This window comes from Lolium rigidum, chromosome 2 (genome assembly GCF_022539505.1).
Source record: "Lolium rigidum isolate FL_2022 chromosome 2, APGP_CSIRO_Lrig_0.1, whole genome shotgun sequence".
In the NCBI taxonomy this organism is placed as follows: Eukaryota; Viridiplantae; Streptophyta; class Magnoliopsida; order Poales; family Poaceae; genus Lolium; species Lolium rigidum.
Genome location: NC_061509.1, coordinates 214,447,703 through 214,469,454, shown reverse-complemented (window position 1 = coordinate 214,469,454; position 21,752 = coordinate 214,447,703). Strand labels below are relative to the sequence as shown.

General features: G+C 43.6%; 1 protein-coding gene across 1 annotated transcript; it reads right to left on the bottom strand.

The window, feature by feature from the left end:
- Positions 1-17,321: 17,321 nt before the first annotated feature.
- Positions 17,322-20,840, bottom strand: LOC124688105. The gene is made up of 6 exons (XM_047221820.1): positions 20,719-20,840; positions 20,165-20,283; positions 19,011-19,504; positions 18,724-18,897; positions 18,115-18,247; positions 17,322-17,872 (listed from the first exon to the last, which is right to left on the bottom strand). Exons 1-6 carry the CDS (start codon positions 20,791-20,793, stop codon positions 17,830-17,832), a joined length of 1,038 nt encoding a protein of 345 aa, XP_047077776.1. The 5' UTR covers positions 20,794-20,840; the 3' UTR covers positions 17,322-17,829.
- Positions 20,841-21,752: the final 912 nt, after the last annotated feature.

Sequence of the window (21,752 nt, the reverse complement as noted above, 5' to 3'; positions counted from 1 at the left end):
GATCTTAAAAGAAAGTTAGGTACTAAAGAGATCTGGGTACTCCTTCTTCATGACATCTTCGCGTTCCCAAGTAGCTTCATCCTCAGTATGGTTGCTCCACTGAATCTTCAGGAACTTGATGCTTCGGGTGCGGGTGGTTCGGTAAGCTTCCTCCAGGATGCGAATCGGCACTTCGCGGTATGTCAAATCCTGGTTGATATCCACCGATCGATGATCGATGTTCTTGAACACTTCGGTCTTCTCAGGGACTTCAAGGCACTTCCGGAGGAGTGAGATGTGAAATACGTCGTGCACAGCAGACATTTCTTCCGGCAGCTCCAGCTGATAAGATACTTCACCTCGGCGACTCAGAACCTTGAAGGGTCCGACATATCGGGGTGCGAGCTTTCCTTTCAGCTGGAATCTCTGCATTCCTTTCAAGGGGGATACCTTGAGATAGACGAAGTCTCCGATCTCGAAGGTCATCTCCCGACGTCTCTTGTCGGCGTAACTCTTCTGTCTTGATTGCGCCGTCTTGAGGTACTCGCGGATCTTGTGCACTTTCTCTTCGGCTTCACGAAGAACATCTATGCCAAAGACTTGGCTTTCTCCGACTTCCGACCAATTCAGAGGGGTACGGCATTTCCTTCCGTAAAAGGCTTCAAAGGGGGCCATCTGTAGGCTGGCTTGGTAGCTGTTGTTGTAAGAGAATTCTGCATAAGGCAAGCAGTCTTCCCACTTGGATCCGTACTCCAGTACACATGCTCTCAACATGTCTTCCAGTATCTGGTTGACTCTCTCAGTCTGTCCGTCAGTCTGAGGGTGATAGGCGGTGCTGAAATTCAGACGGGTTCCTAGTCCTTCGTGCACCTTCTGCCAGAATCTTGAGGTGAATTGTGATCCTCTATCTGACACTATCGACTTTGGGGTTCCGTGCAGGGCGACTATTCTGGAGATATATAGTTCAGCTAACTTTGGGCCCTGGTATGTGGTCTTGACAGCGATGAAATGAGCTACCTTGGTCAGTCTATCGACAACTACCCATATGGAGTCATTGCCTTTGCTGGATTTGGGCAAACCGGTGATAAAGTCCATTCCTACTGAGTCCCACTTCCATTCTGGAATCTGCAAGGGTTGTAGCAGTCATGCGGGTCGCTGATGTTCCGCCTTGACTCTCTGACAGATATCACACTTGGCGATGTAGCTTCCGATCTCCCTCTTCATTCCATGCCACCAGAATTGCTCCTTCAGGTCTTGATACATCTTGGTACCTCCGGGATGGATTGAGTAAAGGGTGTCATGGGCTTCTTGCAAGATGACTTGCTTTAAGTCCGAGTCCGATGGTACGCAGAGGCGTCCTTTGTACCAAAGAACTCCGGCTTCATCTACCCGGTGCCTTTCCTGCGGCGATTTGTTTCTTGATTCCATCGATGCTGGCATTTCCTATCTGGGCTTCTTTAATCTGGCTGATCAAGGTGGGTTGAAGTTCAATGCTGGCTAGGAATCCCTCACTAACCAGTTCAAGTCTAAACTGTTCAAACTCTTGAAACAGGCTGGGTTGCTCGATTGCGATCATGGAGTTCAACTGACACGGCAGTCGACTCAAAGCATCCGCTACCACATTGGCCTTGCCGGGGTGGTAGTGAATCTCCATGTCGTAATCCTTGATCAATTCAATCCATCTGCGCTGCCTCATGTTAAGCTCCTTTTGGGTGAAGATATATTTCAGGCTTTTGTGGTCGGAGTAGATCTCGCATCGATTACCCATGAGGTAATGACGCCAAACTTTCAGGGCTAAGACCACGGCTGCAAGTTCGAGGTCATGGGTTGGATAATTCTGCTCATGTTGCTTCAATTGTCGGGAGAGGTAGGATATGACTTTGCCTTCTTGCATAAGCACACATCCAAGACCAATCTTGGAGGCGTCACAATATACGTCAAAGGGCTTAGTGATGTCAGGCATGATCAGGATTGGGGCTGAGGTCAGTCTACTCTTGAGCCGTTGGAAGCTCTCTTCACATTTGTCGATCCACTCAAACTTCTTGTCCTTCTTCAACAGTTGGGTCATTGGTCGAGCGATGCTCGAAAAGCCTTCTACAAATCTGCGGTAATATCCGGCTAATCCAAGAAAAGCGCGGACCTCGGTTTGGGTGGTGGGGGCTTGCCATTCCATAACAGTTTTAATTTTGGCGGGATCTACGACAATTCCTCCTGCAGACAAGATGTGTCCCAGGAATCCTACTTCCTTCAGCCAGAACTCACACTTGCTGAACTTGGCATACAACTGGTGGTGTCTAAGGGTTTCTAGGACAGTCTCCAAATGTTTTTCATGTTCCTCTTCGGACTTAGAGTAGATAAGAATGTCGTCGATGAAGAAAACGACAAACTTGTCCAGACAGTTCATGAAGATCTTATTCATGAGATTCATGAAATAAGCTGGGGCATTGGTTAATCCAAATGACATAACGTTGTACTCATACAACCCATATCTGGTGGTGAAGGCAGTCTTTGGAATATCAGTGGCCCGGATTTTCAGCTGATGATAACCAGTCCTAAGATCTATCTTTGAGAAAACTTTGGCTCCGGTTAACTGATCAAACAGGTCTTCTATCTTGGGTAGGGGGTATTTGTTCTTGATGGTGACATCATTAAGCTTACGGTAGTCCGTACATAACCGGGTGGCACCATCCTTCTTGTCCACAAACAACACAGGTGATCTCCGGGGGATGCACTAGGTCGAATCAGACCCTTGGCTAGCATATCATCTATCTGTTTCTTCAGCTCCACAAGCTCTGTTGGGTTCATGCTATAGGCTCTCTGCGCTATAGGTCCGGTTCCGGGGATTAACTCGATGATGAACTCGATATCCCGATCCGGGGGCATACCGGGTAGATCATCCGGAAACACATCAGGGTATCGACAAACGACCCTGATTTGATCCAGAGTTGGCTTGGCTACACTTTGGTTACAGGTAAATTTTCTGGGTAGTTTTTCAGAGACATGCTCGACTAGGATACCGGTGCTGCTAGTCATGGTGATGGCTTTCTTGGCACAGTCTATCAAACCATGGTGTTTTGACATCCAGTCCATTCCTAGTACGACTTCCAAACCTTTGGTTCCCAGAATGATGAGATTGGCATAGAATTCTATCTCATGTATTATGATGGGTACATTTTTGCAAAATTTTCTGGCTTTGGTGGTTGATCCGGGGATTTGAACTATCATAACATGCTTCAAACTGAGGGGTTGAATTTTACTGATTGATGCAAAGTCTTCGGTGACAAAAGAATGAGATGCTCCGGAATCAAACAACACTTTGGCAGGGGTGTGGTTGACAGAAAACATACCCAGTACAACATCTGGTGCTTCCTGGGCTTCTTCGGCGCTCATGTGGTAGAGACGGCCGTTGCGGTTATTGGGGTTGTTGGGGGCGAACTTCTTGCCGGTGGATACACGGCGTTGCTGCTGAGCAGGTGCAGCGGTGTTTCCTGCGAGCTTGGCGAGCCTCTTGGGACACTCGTTGGAGTAGTGCCCCACTACACCACACTCATAACAAGTGATGGTGGACTTGTCCTTGGAGGCGACGGGGATGGCGTTGCTTCCGGTCCTTGGAGCGGTGTTGGTGTTGGTGTTGTTGTTGTTGGGGGCTCTAGGCGGAGCGCGGTTGTAGTAGTTGTTGTTGTAGTTGCTGTTGTTGTTGTGGCCTCCTGGCCTGGGGTTTCCTCCACTCCGGTTCTGATAACCGAGGCGCGAGTTCTGCATCTGGGGTTTGTTGTTGTTTCTCGGAGTGAAACCTCCGCTTGAGCTGGGGCGATACTTCGGGGCGTTGCTAGGCCCACTCTGATGCATCATGCGGCGTTTGCGGTTTTCATTGGCTTGGTTCAGCTTGCCCTCCATCTGAATGGCGGAGTCGACAAGGGCTTCAAGGTCGGCGAAGGGGATGTTGACGAGGACAGTCTGCATCTCATCATGCAGTCCATTCAGGAATCTCTCATGCCTCTTCGCGGTGGTGTCGGTCTCATCGGGGGCGTACCTTGACAGTGTAAGGAACCTGTCGCGGTATTCTACCACCGTCATACGACCCTGCTTCAGTTCACGGAACTCATCCCTCATCTTCTTGATAAGACCCGGGGGTACATGGTACTTGCTGAACTTGAGCTTGAAATCTTCCCAAGTCATGAACTGACCTCCGTTCATGGCACGGGTGCTAGTCCACCAGGCTCGGGCTGGTCCGGCAAGATAGTGGGTGGCAAACAGCACTATCTCATTGGCTTCCACTCCGGCTACTTCCAAGTTATTCTCCATAGTCTGGAGCCAATCATCGGCGTCCATGGGTTCTTCCGTCTTGCTAAACACTGGAGGGTTGGTGTTCTGAAAGTTCTTGAGCTTTGAACCGGGGTGGTCATGATTTCCATGGCCTTGATTGGCAAGGTTCTGCAAGGCTGCGATGTTGGCTTGGCGTTCAGCTCTTTCTGTCTCCCTGTCAGCAAGCAGTGTTTGCAGTAGTTGCATCATCGCATCGTTGTTGTTGCGATTGGGAGGGGCCATCTGATCATAGACAAGATAATGAGATAAGAGGGAAATTTCTATGGTTTATTTTGAGTTAGTTCATAAAATTTGAAACTTGAAGTCTTTTCATGACAAACACAACATTCATTCATTCATTCAACACACATTACAAACTAACACTTGACACTTAACACTTCCCATGGTTTTAAGAACCATTCAACATGCTACGATACAAGGGACGGGATACAACTCACACCTACATCAGTGCTCAAGTGTTACTACCCTCGTCCTCAACGTCGATCGGAACGACGTCGTCGGGTCCTGGCTCCATGAAAGCGTAGTCCTCCTCCTCAGTGAACTCGTCCTCCTCGAAGTCGTCGTCGTCACTCAGGAAGGCTCCTCCTCCCTGAAGGTCGATACCTTCGTCATCCTCCTCCATATCCCTCAGCTGGTCTTCCTGGTCCTGGACGGTGGCCTCCAAAGATGCGATCTTGGCGCAAAGGCGCTTGATCGTCGCATCCCTCTTCGCACGCTACAGGCGAAGCTTGTTGCGATCCTTGGAGAGCATCTTGATGGCGTCCGCATGGGTTGCCAGAGCGAGGTGCGTCTGGTTGGCGTACGCCCGAGCGTTGTCTAGATCCTGCTGCGTGTGATACAGCATGAAGTCTAGGTGCTCGGCGTGGTGCCTCAGCTCTGGGTGCGACTGCAGAGTCATGGGCATTCCTGAGGCGTCACGCCTCACCAGGTGAGCGAAGCGGGACGCAAGCAGGCGTACCACATTCTGGCCACAAAGACGAGCGAGTGCCTCCTGAAGGGCACGGGCAAGTCCATCTAGCCAGTTGCTCTCACGGAAAGAGAACATGATCCTCTCTGTGTTGGGGGACTCCATCGTGCCTCTCAGATCTGCAGTGATGATCCACTGCAGTTCGCCACCGGGCTGATCGTTCACCTGAATTCCGTGGAACTCAGGGTGAAGGCGCCCAAGAAAGGCGGAGACAGCGGTGAGGTCATGCTCGAACACGAGGCTTCCTCCGTTCCCAAGCTGATAGAACTTCGTGTTGACGGGTTCATTCGGCTCCATCTGAAAGCGAATTGGATAAGTAAGTTAGAGAGTGAACAAGTGTGGCAAAATTTTAAGTAGATTCGAATAAGAAAGAGCATGCTTCAAATTTCGAAAAAGTCTTAAAGGCAAGAATGTAAGTAGATTTTCATAAATAGCTTCTTGGTTTGATTTCAAAGTTAAATTTTTATGAACGTCCATTCTAACTAGGGTCTTCTAAGGTCAAACAATGGCTCTGATACCAACTTGTCAACACCCGGATTTTTAAGTCCGGATGCCTATTATGTCATTCATCGCAATCCCAGGAATATTGTTGTTGCGAGGCATAATAGCTGAATATCACGATCATCATTTATTACAAACCATATTGTCTTACAACTTGAATCACATGATCCATATTACACAAATAGTTGATCTATTGATCAACGAACAAACACAAGTTCATAGCGGAAGCGTAAGATACAAGGACTCTCTAGTCCACAGGCCAACGCTTGACGTTGGAAGACTCCTAGTTGTCGTAGGCGTCCTGCTGGTCATCTCCGGGGTAGTTCTGTTCATCTTCATACTCTGGCCATTTGAATAGCCAGGGACAAAGCCGTAAGTACTTCAAGTACTTGCAAACTAATACTAGTGTAAGTGCTAGACATTTCTAGTAAGGGGGTGCTAAGCTCTAGTTTATTTGCATAAAGCCAATTTTGGTTCATAAGTATTTGAGAAAACTTATTCAAGTGCTAGACTAACTCAAGTGGGAACATTAGTGTCATTCCCACAACATTATTGCGATTCAAAGTCATGTCACCAATTCACCATTCATTTCACCAACATTTTCAAAAGATTTGACATTGGACACAGTATGGCCTTTCCAACCGTCCGTAACCGTGGACGCGGCTATTCGAATAGATTTACACTCTGCAGAGGTTGCACACTTGTGCCACAACATTTGATTTCATCCGTCGGGATTTCCCCGAATCATCGTAACACGATACGCGGATCATCAACCATAACCTTTCACTTACAAACCCTAGTATGAGCACCTCTCCCCATGAGCTTGGCCTCCCGGTGAAGACCAACTGTCAACACTGGGAACCGCACGAGGGCTTGGCCGTACAATTCACCTCAATTCACATCATTTCTCAACAACGGAGGCAGCCTCGGCATAACCCCTATGATGTGTGTTCAGAGGGAACCCATACTAAGATGCATAAACTTCCAGTTAAGCCCTACCCATAATCAGGTATTGTGGGGGTACTCAATATTGGAAAGGTATCGCATTCAAACCAATATCAGTTTTATATCAAAAATCACCATCTTCTCTTGGTCATATTCACCTTCAAAAATCATTCAATGGAATGACTTCATCATTCCAAGGTTTCAAACTTGTTTAAATTCATATGCTCCCATCTAGAGTAGTCAAGTTTTAATATTTAGCACTAGCACTAATCATGAGGGGTGCTAATCTTGCTTGGCTAGTTTGAGACTCACTTTGCTACTCTAGTAACCTTCTTTAACTTTGACCAAAGTTAACTATAAAAGCAACTCTTTAAATAAACAAGTAAAAACTTGTAAGGTAGAAACTTGGGATAGGCTTATGGTAAGAAAGGTAAGAATCATGGTGCCATGCCCCAAGGGGCTTTGCACTTTGCAAGAATATTAGCTTGCCTTGATAGTTCTCAAGGGGCTCCTCCTCCTCCTCTTGGTAGAATTCCTCCTCCTCTTGGTATTCTCCGGTGCTAGCGTCTAAATTTGAATACGAGTATAATCACTCACTAATTCAATGGCTATTCCAAACATCACATATATGCACACATCTATTCTAAGCACACAAGTAATTCAATTAAAGTGCATTGGTTGTGTTGCTTGAGGAAAAATAATTTCCCCCTCATTACATATGTAAATGATAGTTTCCATGTTGTTCTTGAGAAATAATTTCCTCTCATTGAAATCTTCTTAAGATTTAATTTCTCAAACAATCATACATGAATTTGTATTGACCTAAGTCAACCATTCATTATCATCATTTGAGAAAATGATTTAAATGAGGTAGACCACCTCATACTATTTATCAATCCTACACATGATTTAAATCTCCAAGTATTTCATATAGGTGAGTTTGTCCAGGGGTCCAAGCATCACATGAATTCATTTGGGACAATATTTAAATGAAGTATAACACCTCATATAATTTGCATAATAGTTTTGGACAATATCACTTAGAGCAAATAGCCATATTGTCCACTAATTAAACTAGGGCATGATCATGCAAAGTGACCACACCATTTTCTTGCAGAAACAATTAGTGTAAGTCAAATGTGAGCTACTGGAGTTGGAATTAACTAAATATCTATTTTGGTTGTTTTTAAGAATTATTTGAATGTGCAAAAGTCCCTGGCTTGTTCTTTTTGCCACATTATTTCTACAACAGATCTGGTCCTGGGACCAGTGCCATTTTGTAGATCTTTCTACTAGCTTTCCAACCATATAAAATTCATTGAATTTGGTTTAGCCTATTTAAATCTATGGATTTTCAAAGTGGAGGAAGTATTGAAATTCATTTGCAATTTATTAAACTGGATTTGAATTAAAAGGCCGGCGGGAAAACTAAACGGGCTCCAAGGTTTAAAAATGGCCCAAGGCCAGCCCAGCCACGGTCCAGTGCCGCGCGGGCTGCCTGACAGAGGGTCCCGCATGTCAGCGAGTGTTTAAACCCGAATCGGTATGGGTGAACCAGAGACGTAGGATTAGATCGCAGATCTACGGCCGTGGTTCATCGTCGTCTCCGACGAGAACCCGACGCTCTGGCGGCGGCGGTAGGGGGTCGGAGGGCTTACGGCGGCTCCAGCGAGGGATGGCAGTGTGCTTGGGGTAGATGTGGACGACGGCGAAGCTCCAGGTACAGGTGGCGTCGCCCGAGGTGGGCCGGTTCGCCGGCGATTGCTGCGAGCTTCCGCGGCGGCGAGCTCTCGATTGGCCTTGCTCCGGCGTGAATCGGGTGAGTGGTGAGGTGGTTGAGAAGCGGTGAGAGGTGGGGAGTCCGGTGGTGTGCTTGGATTGCTCGGGGAGCTCTCCTTTTATAGCCGCGCATGGGTGCTGCGGGGCAGGGTGGCGGTCGACCACGGCGCGGCGATTCCGGCGGCTGGTCGAGCTAGGCGAGGTCGTGGCAGTGTTCTACGGGTCCAGGCGAGTCTAATGGTGGTGACTGCGTGGTCGGGCGGCGTCAGAATAGTTCGCGTTGCTTCCATGTCGTGCGGCGGCAGTGGCGGGATCTTGTCACCGTCCCCGGCGGCGGCAGGCACGGGTCTGGGTTGCGCGCGTGTCTGGCGGCGTCCAGGTGGCAAGGTGATGCTCAACGGCTGGTCAGCGGGGCCAGGGCGTGCGTGAGGTGGTGGCGCGGCGCGTGTACTGAGCGTGTCCGTGGCATGCATGCGCGACGCGAGCGGCGTCCAGGGCGTGTGCTGGGCGCGCGTCGTCCGGCCAGTGTCGTCGTTCTCGTCGACCATGGCGATGCTAGGCGAGGCTAGGCGATGCGGTGGCGTCTTCGTGGCGCGGTGGCCAGGGCAGGGATGCAAGGGGAGAGAGGGGAGGTCGTCGGGCTCGGCGACATGGCCGGCATGGCCATGCCCTAGCTGCCCTCCTCCTCTCGTTAGCATTACTATGCATCATTTAGGGTTAGAGGGGACCAGGGGACACAATGGTGTAGGTTGGGGTAGTTTAGGTGGAGTAGATCACTATTTGCAATAGTTGCAAATAGTGCCCGAATTTGGAATTTGCAAATTTGTCTAAATTTGAAGTAATTCAAAAGGTGAATCTGTTTGAAAAGTATTTGTTTAGATAAGTTGTATTTGACCAGAGGTGATTAGACGTGGTGGTGGAAAAGTTTAATTCCAAGTTTTGCCAAAATTGGCTAAGTGGAGAATGTTGCATATGTTACAAAGTTGAAACTTTGGATGAGCATAGCTAATGATCAAAGATGATTTTGGCATGGTGGTCTTTACAAAAGTTGTTCACCTTGATGTTGACTTTGAAATGGTGCAAAGAGTTAGCAAGATTTGGTTTGAGAAAATTGAATGGCAAAGGCTCAAAGTAGTGATCATACTACAATTGTCACTTTTGACCATTATCATATGTGAGCTAGATTTGTGTTTGAATTTCATTTGAAATGTGATTCTTTGATTCCAAAAGTTGTAATAAGTGTGTAGTAACATTATTCAACTAATGGGGAAGGCCAAATTGGTCTAGGGTCAAAATTTATAAAAAATGTCATAGAGCATATGTTAGGGTTTTAGGGTTCTTCATTTATTGGAATTTCTTCCTCTTTGATTTATTTGGTTGGTGATCTTCATATGATCACCTTAGGGTTTTAGAGCATATCAAATACAAGTAGTAACAATCATCATGGCATATCACTCAAATGCACAAGTCCTATGCATGGTACTATATGCACTTTGAAAAGTTTTTGTTGGTTTGAAATTTTGCTCTCTGGAATTCTCTAACTTTCTTTTTATTGAAATTTGGGGTGTTACAATCTTACACCTCGGATCTTTAATCAGATGACCAGCGGGTGCGATCGCCAACGTTATTGGTAAATGTATGATCCATGTGGTGGAACGCTTTGGCACTAGGAGTGTCCCAAATCTTGAACTGAATGACGACGTGTTAGAGATCAGTAGTCAAAGTTATGTCCTCAACATTCCACAAGTTTGCTCCCTCTTGTTAGGAAATATTGTGGTTAGAAGTCAGCGTCAGTTGTAGGCTAATGTAGCAGTTAATATTTCCATTAGGATAACTGCTTGCAGTTAACATTTGTCCATTGCAATTGCCTAGCGTTGTCTAAACGCAACCATCCCAAGGGATGCATGTAAACCGACTATGTACTCACGACTGTTGGGGGTACTATAAATACCCCAGGTCCCTATCAATGAAAGTATCCATTTGCCATTCTATCCTTGTCTCTCTTAACGTCATCAGCACTGGCTCTGCCCCTAGCAATAGGCCAAGGAGAGAACAGAGAAAAGGTGAGAAAAGAATGGCTTTCCGGCCGCTGCCGGAACTAGCTTTTTTCCTTCGCACGATTTGTCGCTAGGGAGTATGGTCGCTCCCATTTTCGTCGCCGGACTTTCAGACTCGCGCTGTACGTCGTCGGAACTTTGACCGGCGCTTTCAGCGTCGCCGGAACAGGAACGGTGGCGTCCGCCACCGCAGGGCAGTGCTTGGTGCCTCTCGTCGTCGCTACGGCCCTGGTGGTGGCCTCCGTCGCCGCCACAACCACCGCCAGCACTACCACCATGTTCACCGTCGTGTGCAGCGCCACCTTTTTCCTGGAACACCAGGACCAAGAATCAGGACAGTAGTGCCCCAGGGAGAAGGACAGGACATAGCAGAGGAGGTCGTCGTTGTGCCGAATGTTGTTCTTTGTTTAGTTTAACAGCATATTATGATATAAATACATATTTCTAGACCCTATGTCTATTAGAGATTACAAGTATGTAATGTGCCATGTTATTAATATATTTGCCTCGAGCATATTATAACATGTTATTTGGTACAGCAATTCTATCTCGCGCTCTAAATTTATCCGCGTTCAAATTGTTCCTCAAGAACAAATTTGTTGTTTACCAAAATAAATTTTACTATCAAGTAAAATTAATTAAATGCATGATCATACATGCAGGAAAAATGGGTGACATCAGTAAAAAAGAATTCCAAGAACTACAACTTGATGGAAGTAACTATTTATCATGGGCCATGGATATGAAAATAAATTTAAATGGTCGTGGCCTTGGTCCCGTGATTATCACACCCCCCGAAAATGCTCCAGAAATACCCCAAGTGGCAAAGTATGCGGCATTACATTTCATAAGGCACCACCTCCATCCCGATTTAAAAAATGAATATTTGATGGAGGAAGATCCACTAGCTTTATGGAACTTCCTCAAGGAGAGATATGACCAACAAAGAGAGGTTATGTTGCCGGAAGCCGAGAGAGAATGATCTCTCATAAGGTTCCAGGACTTTAAGTCCGTTGTGGCATATAATTCTGCCGTGCATAAAGTTAACTCCAAACTGAGATTTTGCAACAAGCAAGTTTCAGATGAAGATTTAATCGAGAAAACCTTATGCACTTTCCATCCCTCGATGAGGATATTGCAACAACAATATCGTCAACACAAATACACGAAGTATTCTAAGCTTATATACACATTACTTCAGGCCGAGAAGCATGATGAACTTCTCATGAAAAATCACAATGCTCGCCCAACGGGTGCCATGCCGATCCCTGAAGCACATGCTAATGCTCATTTTACTAATAAATTCGGAAACCGTAAGAGGAACTTCCGAAAATTCAAGGGAAAGTGGAAAAACAATGGTCAAAAGACCAATGGTCAATTTAAGGGGAAAGGTCATTTCAAGAGAAATGATCAAAATGACAACTCTCAAACTTGTCAAAGGTGTGGATGTGCGAATCATCGTACAAACAAATATCGTATTCCCAAGCACCTAGTGGATCTATACATGAAGTATGGAGGAAAAGGGAAGCAAGTTCATGGAAATAAGACTGAAGCTCACTTCAATGCCATTGAAGACAACCCTCAAGCTAGTCCTTCTCAAAGTGCTATAGAAGAATTCAAGCCAAAGGACAACATCATCCTCGATGAAGACATGCTTGTGGACTACACCCAAGATGTTTTTGGAGACCTCAATTGATCTCCTAAACAATTGATGTCACTTAGCTATTTAAATACTACATGTATTGGAGACCTCAATTGACCTCAATTGTTATATATTGTATAACAATAAGTAGAATAAAGTCTTTCAGACTACATGTATTGTATTATGTGAATCAGACATAATATTGTAATGTATTTATATTTCGAATTTGTAATATAAATACTATGTATGTAATTTGATGAATATATGAATAAGATAAATTTATTCTAAAATATTCCCTTTCTATTTTTAGAAATTTTACGGGAAAAAGAAAATCGATGGAAGAAGAATTATGTTTAGTGGATAGTGCTACCACTAATACAATTTTAAGGGAAACTAAATACTTCCAAACTCTCACTAAGAGAAAGGAAGATGTTATGACTATAACCGGGAGTAACAAAGCAATAATTGGTTCAGGAAGAGCCACATTCACACTCCCTATGGGTACTACTATAGTAATTCAGAATGCACTCTTGTATCCTGAATCAACACGTACCCTTATAAGTTTCAAAGATATCCAATCAAATGATTTCCATCTTAAAACTGTTAAGATGGATAAGAAAGAATATTTGCTTTTAACAAAAAGCGACGGATATGAGGAACAAACTCTCAAAAAATTCTCTTCATTTTCTTCCGGATTATACTTTACATACATTAAACCCGTACCTTATGTTGCGTACAAAATAATTTTTCAAAATCTTGATAAATTCAAGACTTGGCATGATCGCCTTGGTCATCCTGGAATAGGTATGATGATAAAAATTATAAGCAATTCTGTTGGTCATAATTTACCAATTAAAAGATTTCCTAAGTCATCAGATTTCATATGCACTGCATGTGCTACTGGGAAATTAATTATTAGGCCATCCTACCTCAAAGTTAAAAATGATTCACTTAATTTTCTTGAAAGAATTCAAGGAGATATATGTGGTCCAATACAACCTTTATCTGGACCATTTAGGTACTTTATGGTGCTAATTGATGCATCTACTAGATGGTCACATGTGTGTTTATTATCAACACGTAACCATGCCTTTGCCAAATTAATATCTCAAATTATCAAATTAAGAGCAAATCATCCTGAACACAGGATTAAAACAATAAAAATGGATAATGCAGCTGAATTCAGTTCACGCGCATTCAATGATTATTGTATGGCCTTAGGCATTCATCTAGAACATTATGTACCTTATGTTCATACTCAAAATGGATTGGCTGAATCTTTAATCAAAAGAGTAAAATTAATTGCTAGACCATTATTGCAGAATTGCAATTTACCAACCTCTTGTTGGGGACATGCGGTTTTACACGCCGCAGATCTGATGCAAATCGGACCAACCGCATATCATGAAACTTCCCCATTTCAAATAGTACGAGGCAATCAGCCAAGTATTTCCCACCTGCGAAAATTCGGTTGCGCTGTATACGTACCGATATCACCACCGCAGCGTACCTCCATGGGCCCCCATAGAAAAATTGGAATCTATGTCGGATATAAATCTCCATCAATTATAAAATATTTAGAACCCCTAACGGGGGACCTGTTTACTGACCCGGTACGCTGATTCAATTTTTGATGAGGATCATTTCCCGGCATTAGGGGGAGAAACAAACCACAAAGAATGCCAGGAAATAGATTGAAATGTAACAGGCATCCAATCATTAGATCCACGTACTAAAGAATCTGAATCTGAAGTTCAGAAAATAATAGATTTGCAACACTTTGCAAATAACTTGCCAGACGCATTTACTGATCACAAAGGTGTCACTAAATCATATATCCCTGCAGTCAATGCACCAGAACGAGTAGAGGTACCAAATAAAACTACTCAACTCCCAATTGCAAATAAAAGGGGGGAGAAATCTGATCTCAAGGGAAAAGGCTTCTCCAAAGCCACCGCGGAAACAAAGAAAATATATGACGGTAAATGCAAATCAACCTGAAGTTGATAGACACCAAGATGATGTTCAACATCAAGAACCTAGCATAAATGTGCACACAAATTCTATTGCTGGGACATCGAAACAACCAGACTCCGTTGTTATGGGAAATCACACGGTGCTCGAAGAAACTAATGAAATTTCCATAAACTATATCGATTCGGGAGAATCATATAATAGAAAGACTACAATTGTCGACACATATTTCTCCTCTAAAATTGCTAAAACCCTTCAACTGGATCCGGATCCAAAATCTATGAAAGAGTGCACGAAGCGCTCGGATTGGCCTAAATGGAAGGAGGCAATTGAGGCAGAATTGCGCTCGCTTAATAAAAGAGAGGTATTCTCTAAAGTAATACCTACTCCTCAAAAAGTCTTCCCTGTGGGAGCTAAATGGGTTTTCGTTCGAAAAAGGAACGAAAATAATGAGGTGGAGAGATATAAAGCAAGACTAGTAGCACAAGGGTTTACGCAGAGACCCGGTATCGACTACGACGATACATATTCTCCTGTAATGAGTGGAATTACGTTTTGATACTTAATATCATTGGCAGTACAAATGAATTTATCAATGCAGTTAATGGATGTAGTGACCGCATATCTATATGGGTCACTCGATGCGGATATTTATATGAAAGTCCCTGATGGACTTAAAATCCCTAATCCAAATATAAATCGCAACATGTATTGTGTAAAATTACAAAAGCCACTCTATGGTTTAAAGCAGTCGGGTAAAATGTGGTATAACCGGCTTAGTGAGTTCCTTCTTCAGAAAGGATACTCAAATAATGATGATTGCCCATGCGTTTTCATTAAGAAATCCTCAAAAGGATTTTGCATCATCTCAGTTTATGTTGATGACCTCAACATCATTGGTAACGCGGCAGATATATCTGTAGCACGCAATCATTTAATGGCGGAGTTTGAGATGAAGGATTTGGGAAAAACCAAATTCTGCTTAGGTTTACAACTTGAGCATCTTCCCTCAGGAATACTCGTTTATCAGCCCGCATATATTCAGAAAGTTTTGGAAAAATTCAATATGGATAAATCATATCCATCCAAAACACCCATGGTCGTTAGATCCCTTGATATGGAAAAGGATCCTTTTAGACCTAGGGATGATAACGAAGAAGTATTGGGACCTGAGTTTCCATACCTTAGGGCGATAGGAGCACTAATGTACCTTGCTAATTGTACTAGGCCGGATATTGCCTTCGCGAGTAAATTTATCGGCTAGACACAGTGCAACTCCAACAAAACACCATTGGGCTAGAGTGAAGAATATCTTCAGATATTTACAAGGTACCAAAGATCTTGGTTTATTCTATAAGAAGAATCAAGATATGACTTTGATCGACTGGCTATACTCGTGCCGACTATCTTTCTGATCCCCATAATGCTAGATCACAAACTGGATTTGCATTTTTATACGGTGGAACTGCTATCTCATGGAAGTCAACTAAACAGACTCTAGTAGCAACTTCCACTAACCACTCTGAAATAATTGCATTATATGAAGCTTCACGTGAGTGTGTATGGCTTCGCAGAGTGATTAATCATATCCAGACCTCATGCGGCAGAGGTTCATTAGAATCACCAACTATTATCTATGAAGATAATGCTGCATGTGTTGCTCAAATGCATATGGGATATATTAAAAGTAATATCACAAAACATATTGCTCCAAAACTGTTCTTTCCTCATGAATTACAGAAAAATGGAGAAATTGATATTCTGCAAACAAAATCATGTGACAATCTTGCAGATTTGTTCACTAAGTCCTTACCAGCAGCTGCATTACAAAAATGCATTCATGGCATTGGTATGAGACGACTTAGAAATTTGCAAAGTTCAGGGGGAGAAATCTCCCAGGACTAACTTACTATTTATCATCCGATAATAATATATTGTACTCTTTTCTTATGAGCTCTCCAACGGATTTCTCATATAGGTTTTAATGATACAATTATTATACCAACGGTATATCAAATTTCCATATTTCTCTTTATATTTTTCAACAGGATATTGAAGAACAAATAGTACAAGATTGAAGATTCTTAAAAGTTCAAGATTAAGGACTATCAAGATTTCCGACACACAACATTATGAAGAGTTCAATATCTTGAAGACAGCAATGTCCAAGGGGAGTGTTAGGAAATATTGTGGCTAGAAGTCAGCGTCAGTTGTAGGCTAATGTAACAGTTGCTTGCAGTTAACATTTGTCCATTGCAATTGCCTAGCGTTGTCTAAACGCAACCATCCCAAGGGATGCATGTAAACAGACTATGTACTCACGACTGTTGGGGTACTATAAATACCCCAGGTCCCTATCAATGAAAGTATCCATTTGCTATTCTATCCTTGTCTCTCTTCACCTCTGTAACCCGAGTCTCACAACTGAGCTTCCATTTTAATTTGTGTTTACAGTTTACTACTTTCTCCGGTTCATATTTATCGACTCAACTTTATCTAGGTACAAATATATCTAGTTAACAAACGCGTCTAGGTAGATAAAATTAAGTCAATTTATTTAGATCAAAGGGAGTAGTCGACCTTTTTAGAACAAGTATTAGTGGTTATCTCCTATGGTGAGGGGCTAGATTTCACAGTTGTACACAATCCTGTGACATTGTGTGTTATGTAGTTATAAGATCGTTGTGATTACATGTAGGTTCTAAAATACTACCTCTATCCATAAAAAAAATGCTAGTACAAGTTCATCTAAATTTAGATGTATCCAAACACTCTTTAGTGTATAGATATACATCCAAATTTAGATAAAATCTCCAACATCCTTTTATGGATGGAGAGTAGTATAGTTATCGTTGTAAATCGAGTAGGCTATTGACTTGAAGTATATCTAAGAAATGTTTCTTTTTGCTTTTCCTACTTGATGAAAATCAGGAGTCATGTTTCTGTGTTTGTTTTGGTATGGTTAAAAATCGTCCTAACCGTCAGCACGGCATACTACCAACTAGATTTCTTGCCTTTCTACAACCCATGATAATAGGGTTGGGCAGGCCATAAAAGAATACAATTCACTACATTCGAAAGGTGCCGTCTAGCGACCGCCACATTAAAAAGTGGACAGACAACAACACAGCTTCACGGCAAACACTGGACAGGTCGTAGAAGCCAAAACTTTCTGGTCGAATATGCCTTAACTGTGCATCCACCTGTCAAGATTGGAAGCTGCCAAAAGCAGACACAGATGTAAGCTATACACATGGCACAAATGGCAACCTCCCGAAAGTAGTTTACGCATTAGTGCATTACCACCACTCCCTGGAGTGGTGGATTCACCAAAGCTCTCAGCTAATATATATTGACACTGGGTATTTGCCAAATTTGGGTTACAAAATCATCAATGCATCATCTTCACCCATTTGGGGCTTTTTTGGACAGGGGTTGAGCCAGTACTCACCCATCCAAACAAACCTTCATTGTCAAATCACAGCACAATCATACGTACGCATACCATAATTCTTGCTTCAAAAGGCACTGTCTAGCATAAACCAATGTGTGCAGAGGTCCATCGTGGATGTTCAATTCCATCAGAAGTTTCAGGACATCGGGTTTTTTCAGAAGCTAAAGGGAACCTTGGGCAAGCCTCTACCTGGTTTTTGGTAGAGTCAATGTTCGCGGGGATTTTTCATGGATTGCTGCATGAGGTACCTGTGAAAGACTTAGACAATTCAGATTAATGAGAAAATATAGGGCAAATTGGCATGGGCCACTGCAGATATGTAAAATCAAGTGCGCAGGAACTAAAGGGGGTTGATCCAGCCACATATCTTCCTCGACTTTAAATCAATAACAAGTAGGTGTCACAAAGAATCAAAAAGTAAATGTGGATGAACACAAGATTAGTACCGCTCTGCAATCTGAGGACTAGGGATCAAGAGTTCAACGATTACCTGCCAGTGTAAAATCCTGCTGTATACCATGCATTTAATACAACAGCAAGATCACTGTCTGCTCCTGTGGCGTCAAAATTCGGGTGCATGCCCACAGTTGTGTTATTCTCCTTGCTAGTTTCACCTTCGTTTCCTGTATACATTCAATAGTAGAGGTGTCTGGTGAGACAGCATAAATATATATATGTGGTATGAAACATATTAGCATGTTACGATCTCTGGTTGATGAACACCCACTTAATAACTTCTGCATTGGAGTAACATCATAACAAAATTACACGTTAGCATTAACCACTAATGTATTCTGAACTTGAATAAAAGACTAAGGATTGCATGAGAAACAGGCACAGAATGTACCAGTCCTAGAAACAGTTCATAAGTTACAAGAAAGCTCATGGTGTCATTTACAATCACCTGGACCACAGCATAGGAGATAAATTTGGAGTGCAAGTATAAAATTAGGTATTGCATACTTCTTGCACACTTACGATTATAAAACCTTTTCCAACTTTAATATGTCCGATTCTAAAAAGGATGAATTTTAAGATGTCCATAGAAAAAGCACACAGTAGATGAACTAACATTACTTCCACATGAGATGATGCTTACTTGGAAAGGGGCCAGGATTTCCAGATATTGTACTTCTCATGAAATTCATGGCACCTTCAGCAGTCATCGTTGCAGCCTTAGCAACTTGATCATCATTAGTAGTAATTTTTGTTGGGAGCTGCACGAAGGTTGCACCAGCAGGATATGTGGTGCTTGCTCCAGGGCATTGATCACCTGGAGATGAATTATATCATGTAATTCATTAGAAGGCAATGGGCACAGTGTTAAGAGCTCATGTAGCAGACAAAGAAAACATGGACAAAAGCTTAACCAAACTAGGCACTTACAAGTCAACGATATGCTGCAGCCTCCAGTGGAATCGCCAGTTTGCTGGCCAGTTGAACAACAGGAGACTGACACCAAGGGAACATTCGAAGAGCAGCATGGGGGTTGAGCAGTTGAAGAGTATGGATCAGGTGCTGTGGCACTATATGCAGGGACTTGCTGCTGTTGGTATGCTGAAGATTGCCCAGGGGCTTGATAATTCCAGTAATTTGTCTGATGGAGTTGCTCAAGAACTTCCCGGCTTTGCACCTCAAGTTCATAGTATTTCCTGAGCAATTCATTATAGTCCCATGCCTGCTGGTTTGAGCTATCCAGTTTCTCGGTATCATTAACATCTGAGGAGCATGCGTTAGACTCTGAGACGTGTGTCCCTTTGTCCAAATCAGTTTCTTGAAGAGGTGCTTTCTCAGTGGTCTTGCTTTTTTCACAAGGCTGCTGTGGCGTCAACGTTGGATCAACGGGTAAGGCAGTGCAGCTTCCATCTTTCTCTAATTGCCTTCACAAACAAAGCAATGCTTAATCAATTCTCCAACAAACAGAGCACCAAGGCAATAAAGCAAGAATTCTAAATTGTGTAAATATATGACAATTGCGAATGGAAAGGACACAAGAAGTTCAGGTGAAAATGGGCAAAAGGTTGGCTATCACATCATCACGCCTTTTAAAGCAAAAAAGGAAAACTAAAGTTTAAGATTTTGGCTTCACTAAGTTGGCAGTATGCATTTTGAGCAATACACTGAACACTTAATCATGGATGAGAAGTTGACAAGCAATTGGCAAGAAAATATAGCTGAAACTGATAGAAGAGATGACCAAGAAACTAGTACTACATTATATCCATCATTCTAAGTTGCTAACAATATGTAATAGGGCGAGCAGGTGTGGTTGCATAACATGAAACTCACAGTTAAAGTTAAACTCTTCCCCGATCAATAGAAGTCGCTCTAATAGAAAACTGATGAACAAAGACAGTTAGATAGGAGCAGAGCACCTAAACAGATTCTAATTTTCAATGAACGTGGTAAGCCCCTTTATTTGTAACTGGCCAGTCATGTAACATTACTATTTATTTGCGTAGAGTAATCACTACCCGAGCAGTATAACTGGATAAACAATGGTAGCAACTAACTAAAGCGACATGAAACCATCCACTTACTCATCTGCTGCCTCGGTAGCGGCAGGTTCTTCATCAGCGACAGCAGCAGCTGGAGCGGATACATCTTCAGACTCTTGTTTCTCAGATGGAGCTGCCTGCTTGTTCTTGCCATGCACTGCCTACAACCCACAGCACAGTCAGTTGGCCCGATGCAAAGGAGCAGTCAAATTATTCGCATAAATGTGGGAGAACCCCGGAATTCTTGGACACAGCCCAGTACAGCAGAATCTTTAACCGGGATATCCATCTAAATGAACAGAAATGCGCGGAAAACTACATCTATTTTGCTGAACTAAAAAAAGGCACCGTTCTATTTAGGCCGTACAAACTCCTAGTGCAACAGCAGCAGCGAAGAAATTGGACCCGTTCCAAACCCCAACAGCCGACCCGCACACACCGAGCCAGCACGCCGACCGGCTCCAGAAGGTCCAATCCGACTCTTCGCCTCAGAGCCACCAAAACCCTAAACCCTAGCAGCGACGGGCGGGCCAGGTACCTAATCTGGACAAGGGACACACAAGGGGGTCGGAGGGAGGCGAGGGACGGGCGCGTACCTTGTAGGTGGCGACGGCGTGGTCGAAGGCGTCGACGAGCGCGGAGTCGTCCCACAGCTCGCCGCCCTTCCCCATCTCCTCCCTCGCCGATTTCTCTCGGCCTCCTCCTACGCCTTGCGCCGAAACGAAGAGGACGGAAGAGGAAGAGGAAGGAGCCCGCCCCGCTCCGCTGAAACCCAACGCACCCCCATTCGGCCCATAAAACGCAACTCCAAGACCCAGTCTGTTGAATTGCCGCAACAAAGCCCATCGGCTCCCGTAGACGTAACGAATGGGCCTGTCGAACTCGTCGAGGCTCTGCGGGCTATGGGGCAGCCAGGATGGAGCCCGCTACGGAAATTGATTCCTCGTAAATCGGAGAGTATTGTTTTTTTTTGTTGGCCGGAAGGTAATTGGATGGAGCGTCGTGTCGCGCAGCATGCACGGGACGGGGCGGGCAGAGCGCTGAGGTCGAGTCACTTCTTCCTCCCTCTTGTTGGTGCACGTGAACCCGGTACAGCGCCGGAAATAGGACACTGCTGCTTGCCTAACAGAGATGCATCACGCAGCTCCGACGTTGTTCATAGCTAGCCTCGCATAGCTGCATGATAGTACTTCTAGTCTCCCAAAATATAAGACATGTTTTTTTTCACACGGTTTCTCCCTCAGTCACTTTTCTTAAAAATATTTTTCATTTACATCAGTGGCGGAGCCAGAACAACAACCATGTGTTGCCAGCTTGATGTTGTGTAGTCAAATACATTTATTTGTATAAATTTATAGTATTTTTTACACACTTTTAGATTGTTTTGTCAAAAAAAACTGTGTAGTCATTTGACGTAACGGCTTAGCTGCGGCCCCACCACTGGTTTACATATAATTACTCCATCCATCCATAAATAGATAACTTAAATTTGTCTAAATTAGAATCTATCGAATGTAGATACATTTAAATTTAGACAAATCGAATGTAGATACATTTAAATTTAGACAAATCGAAAACATCTGTTTATAAACAGAGGTAGTATATAAATTTGTGCCTTTTTTTATAAGTA

Coding starts and splice junctions, on each gene's coding strand:
- LOC124688105 (XM_047221820.1), bottom strand. CDS start 20,793: ATGGGGAAGGGCGGCGAGCTGTGGGACGACTCCGCGCTCGTCGACGCC. Junction 19,505..20,164: donor GCTACCGAGGCAGCAGATGA/GTAAGTGGATGG, acceptor TTGTTTGTGAAG/GCAATTAGAGAAAGATGGAA. Junction 18,248..18,723: donor AAATCCTGGCCCCTTTCCAA/GTAAGCATCATC, acceptor GAATGTATACAG/GAAACGAAGGTGAAACTAGC.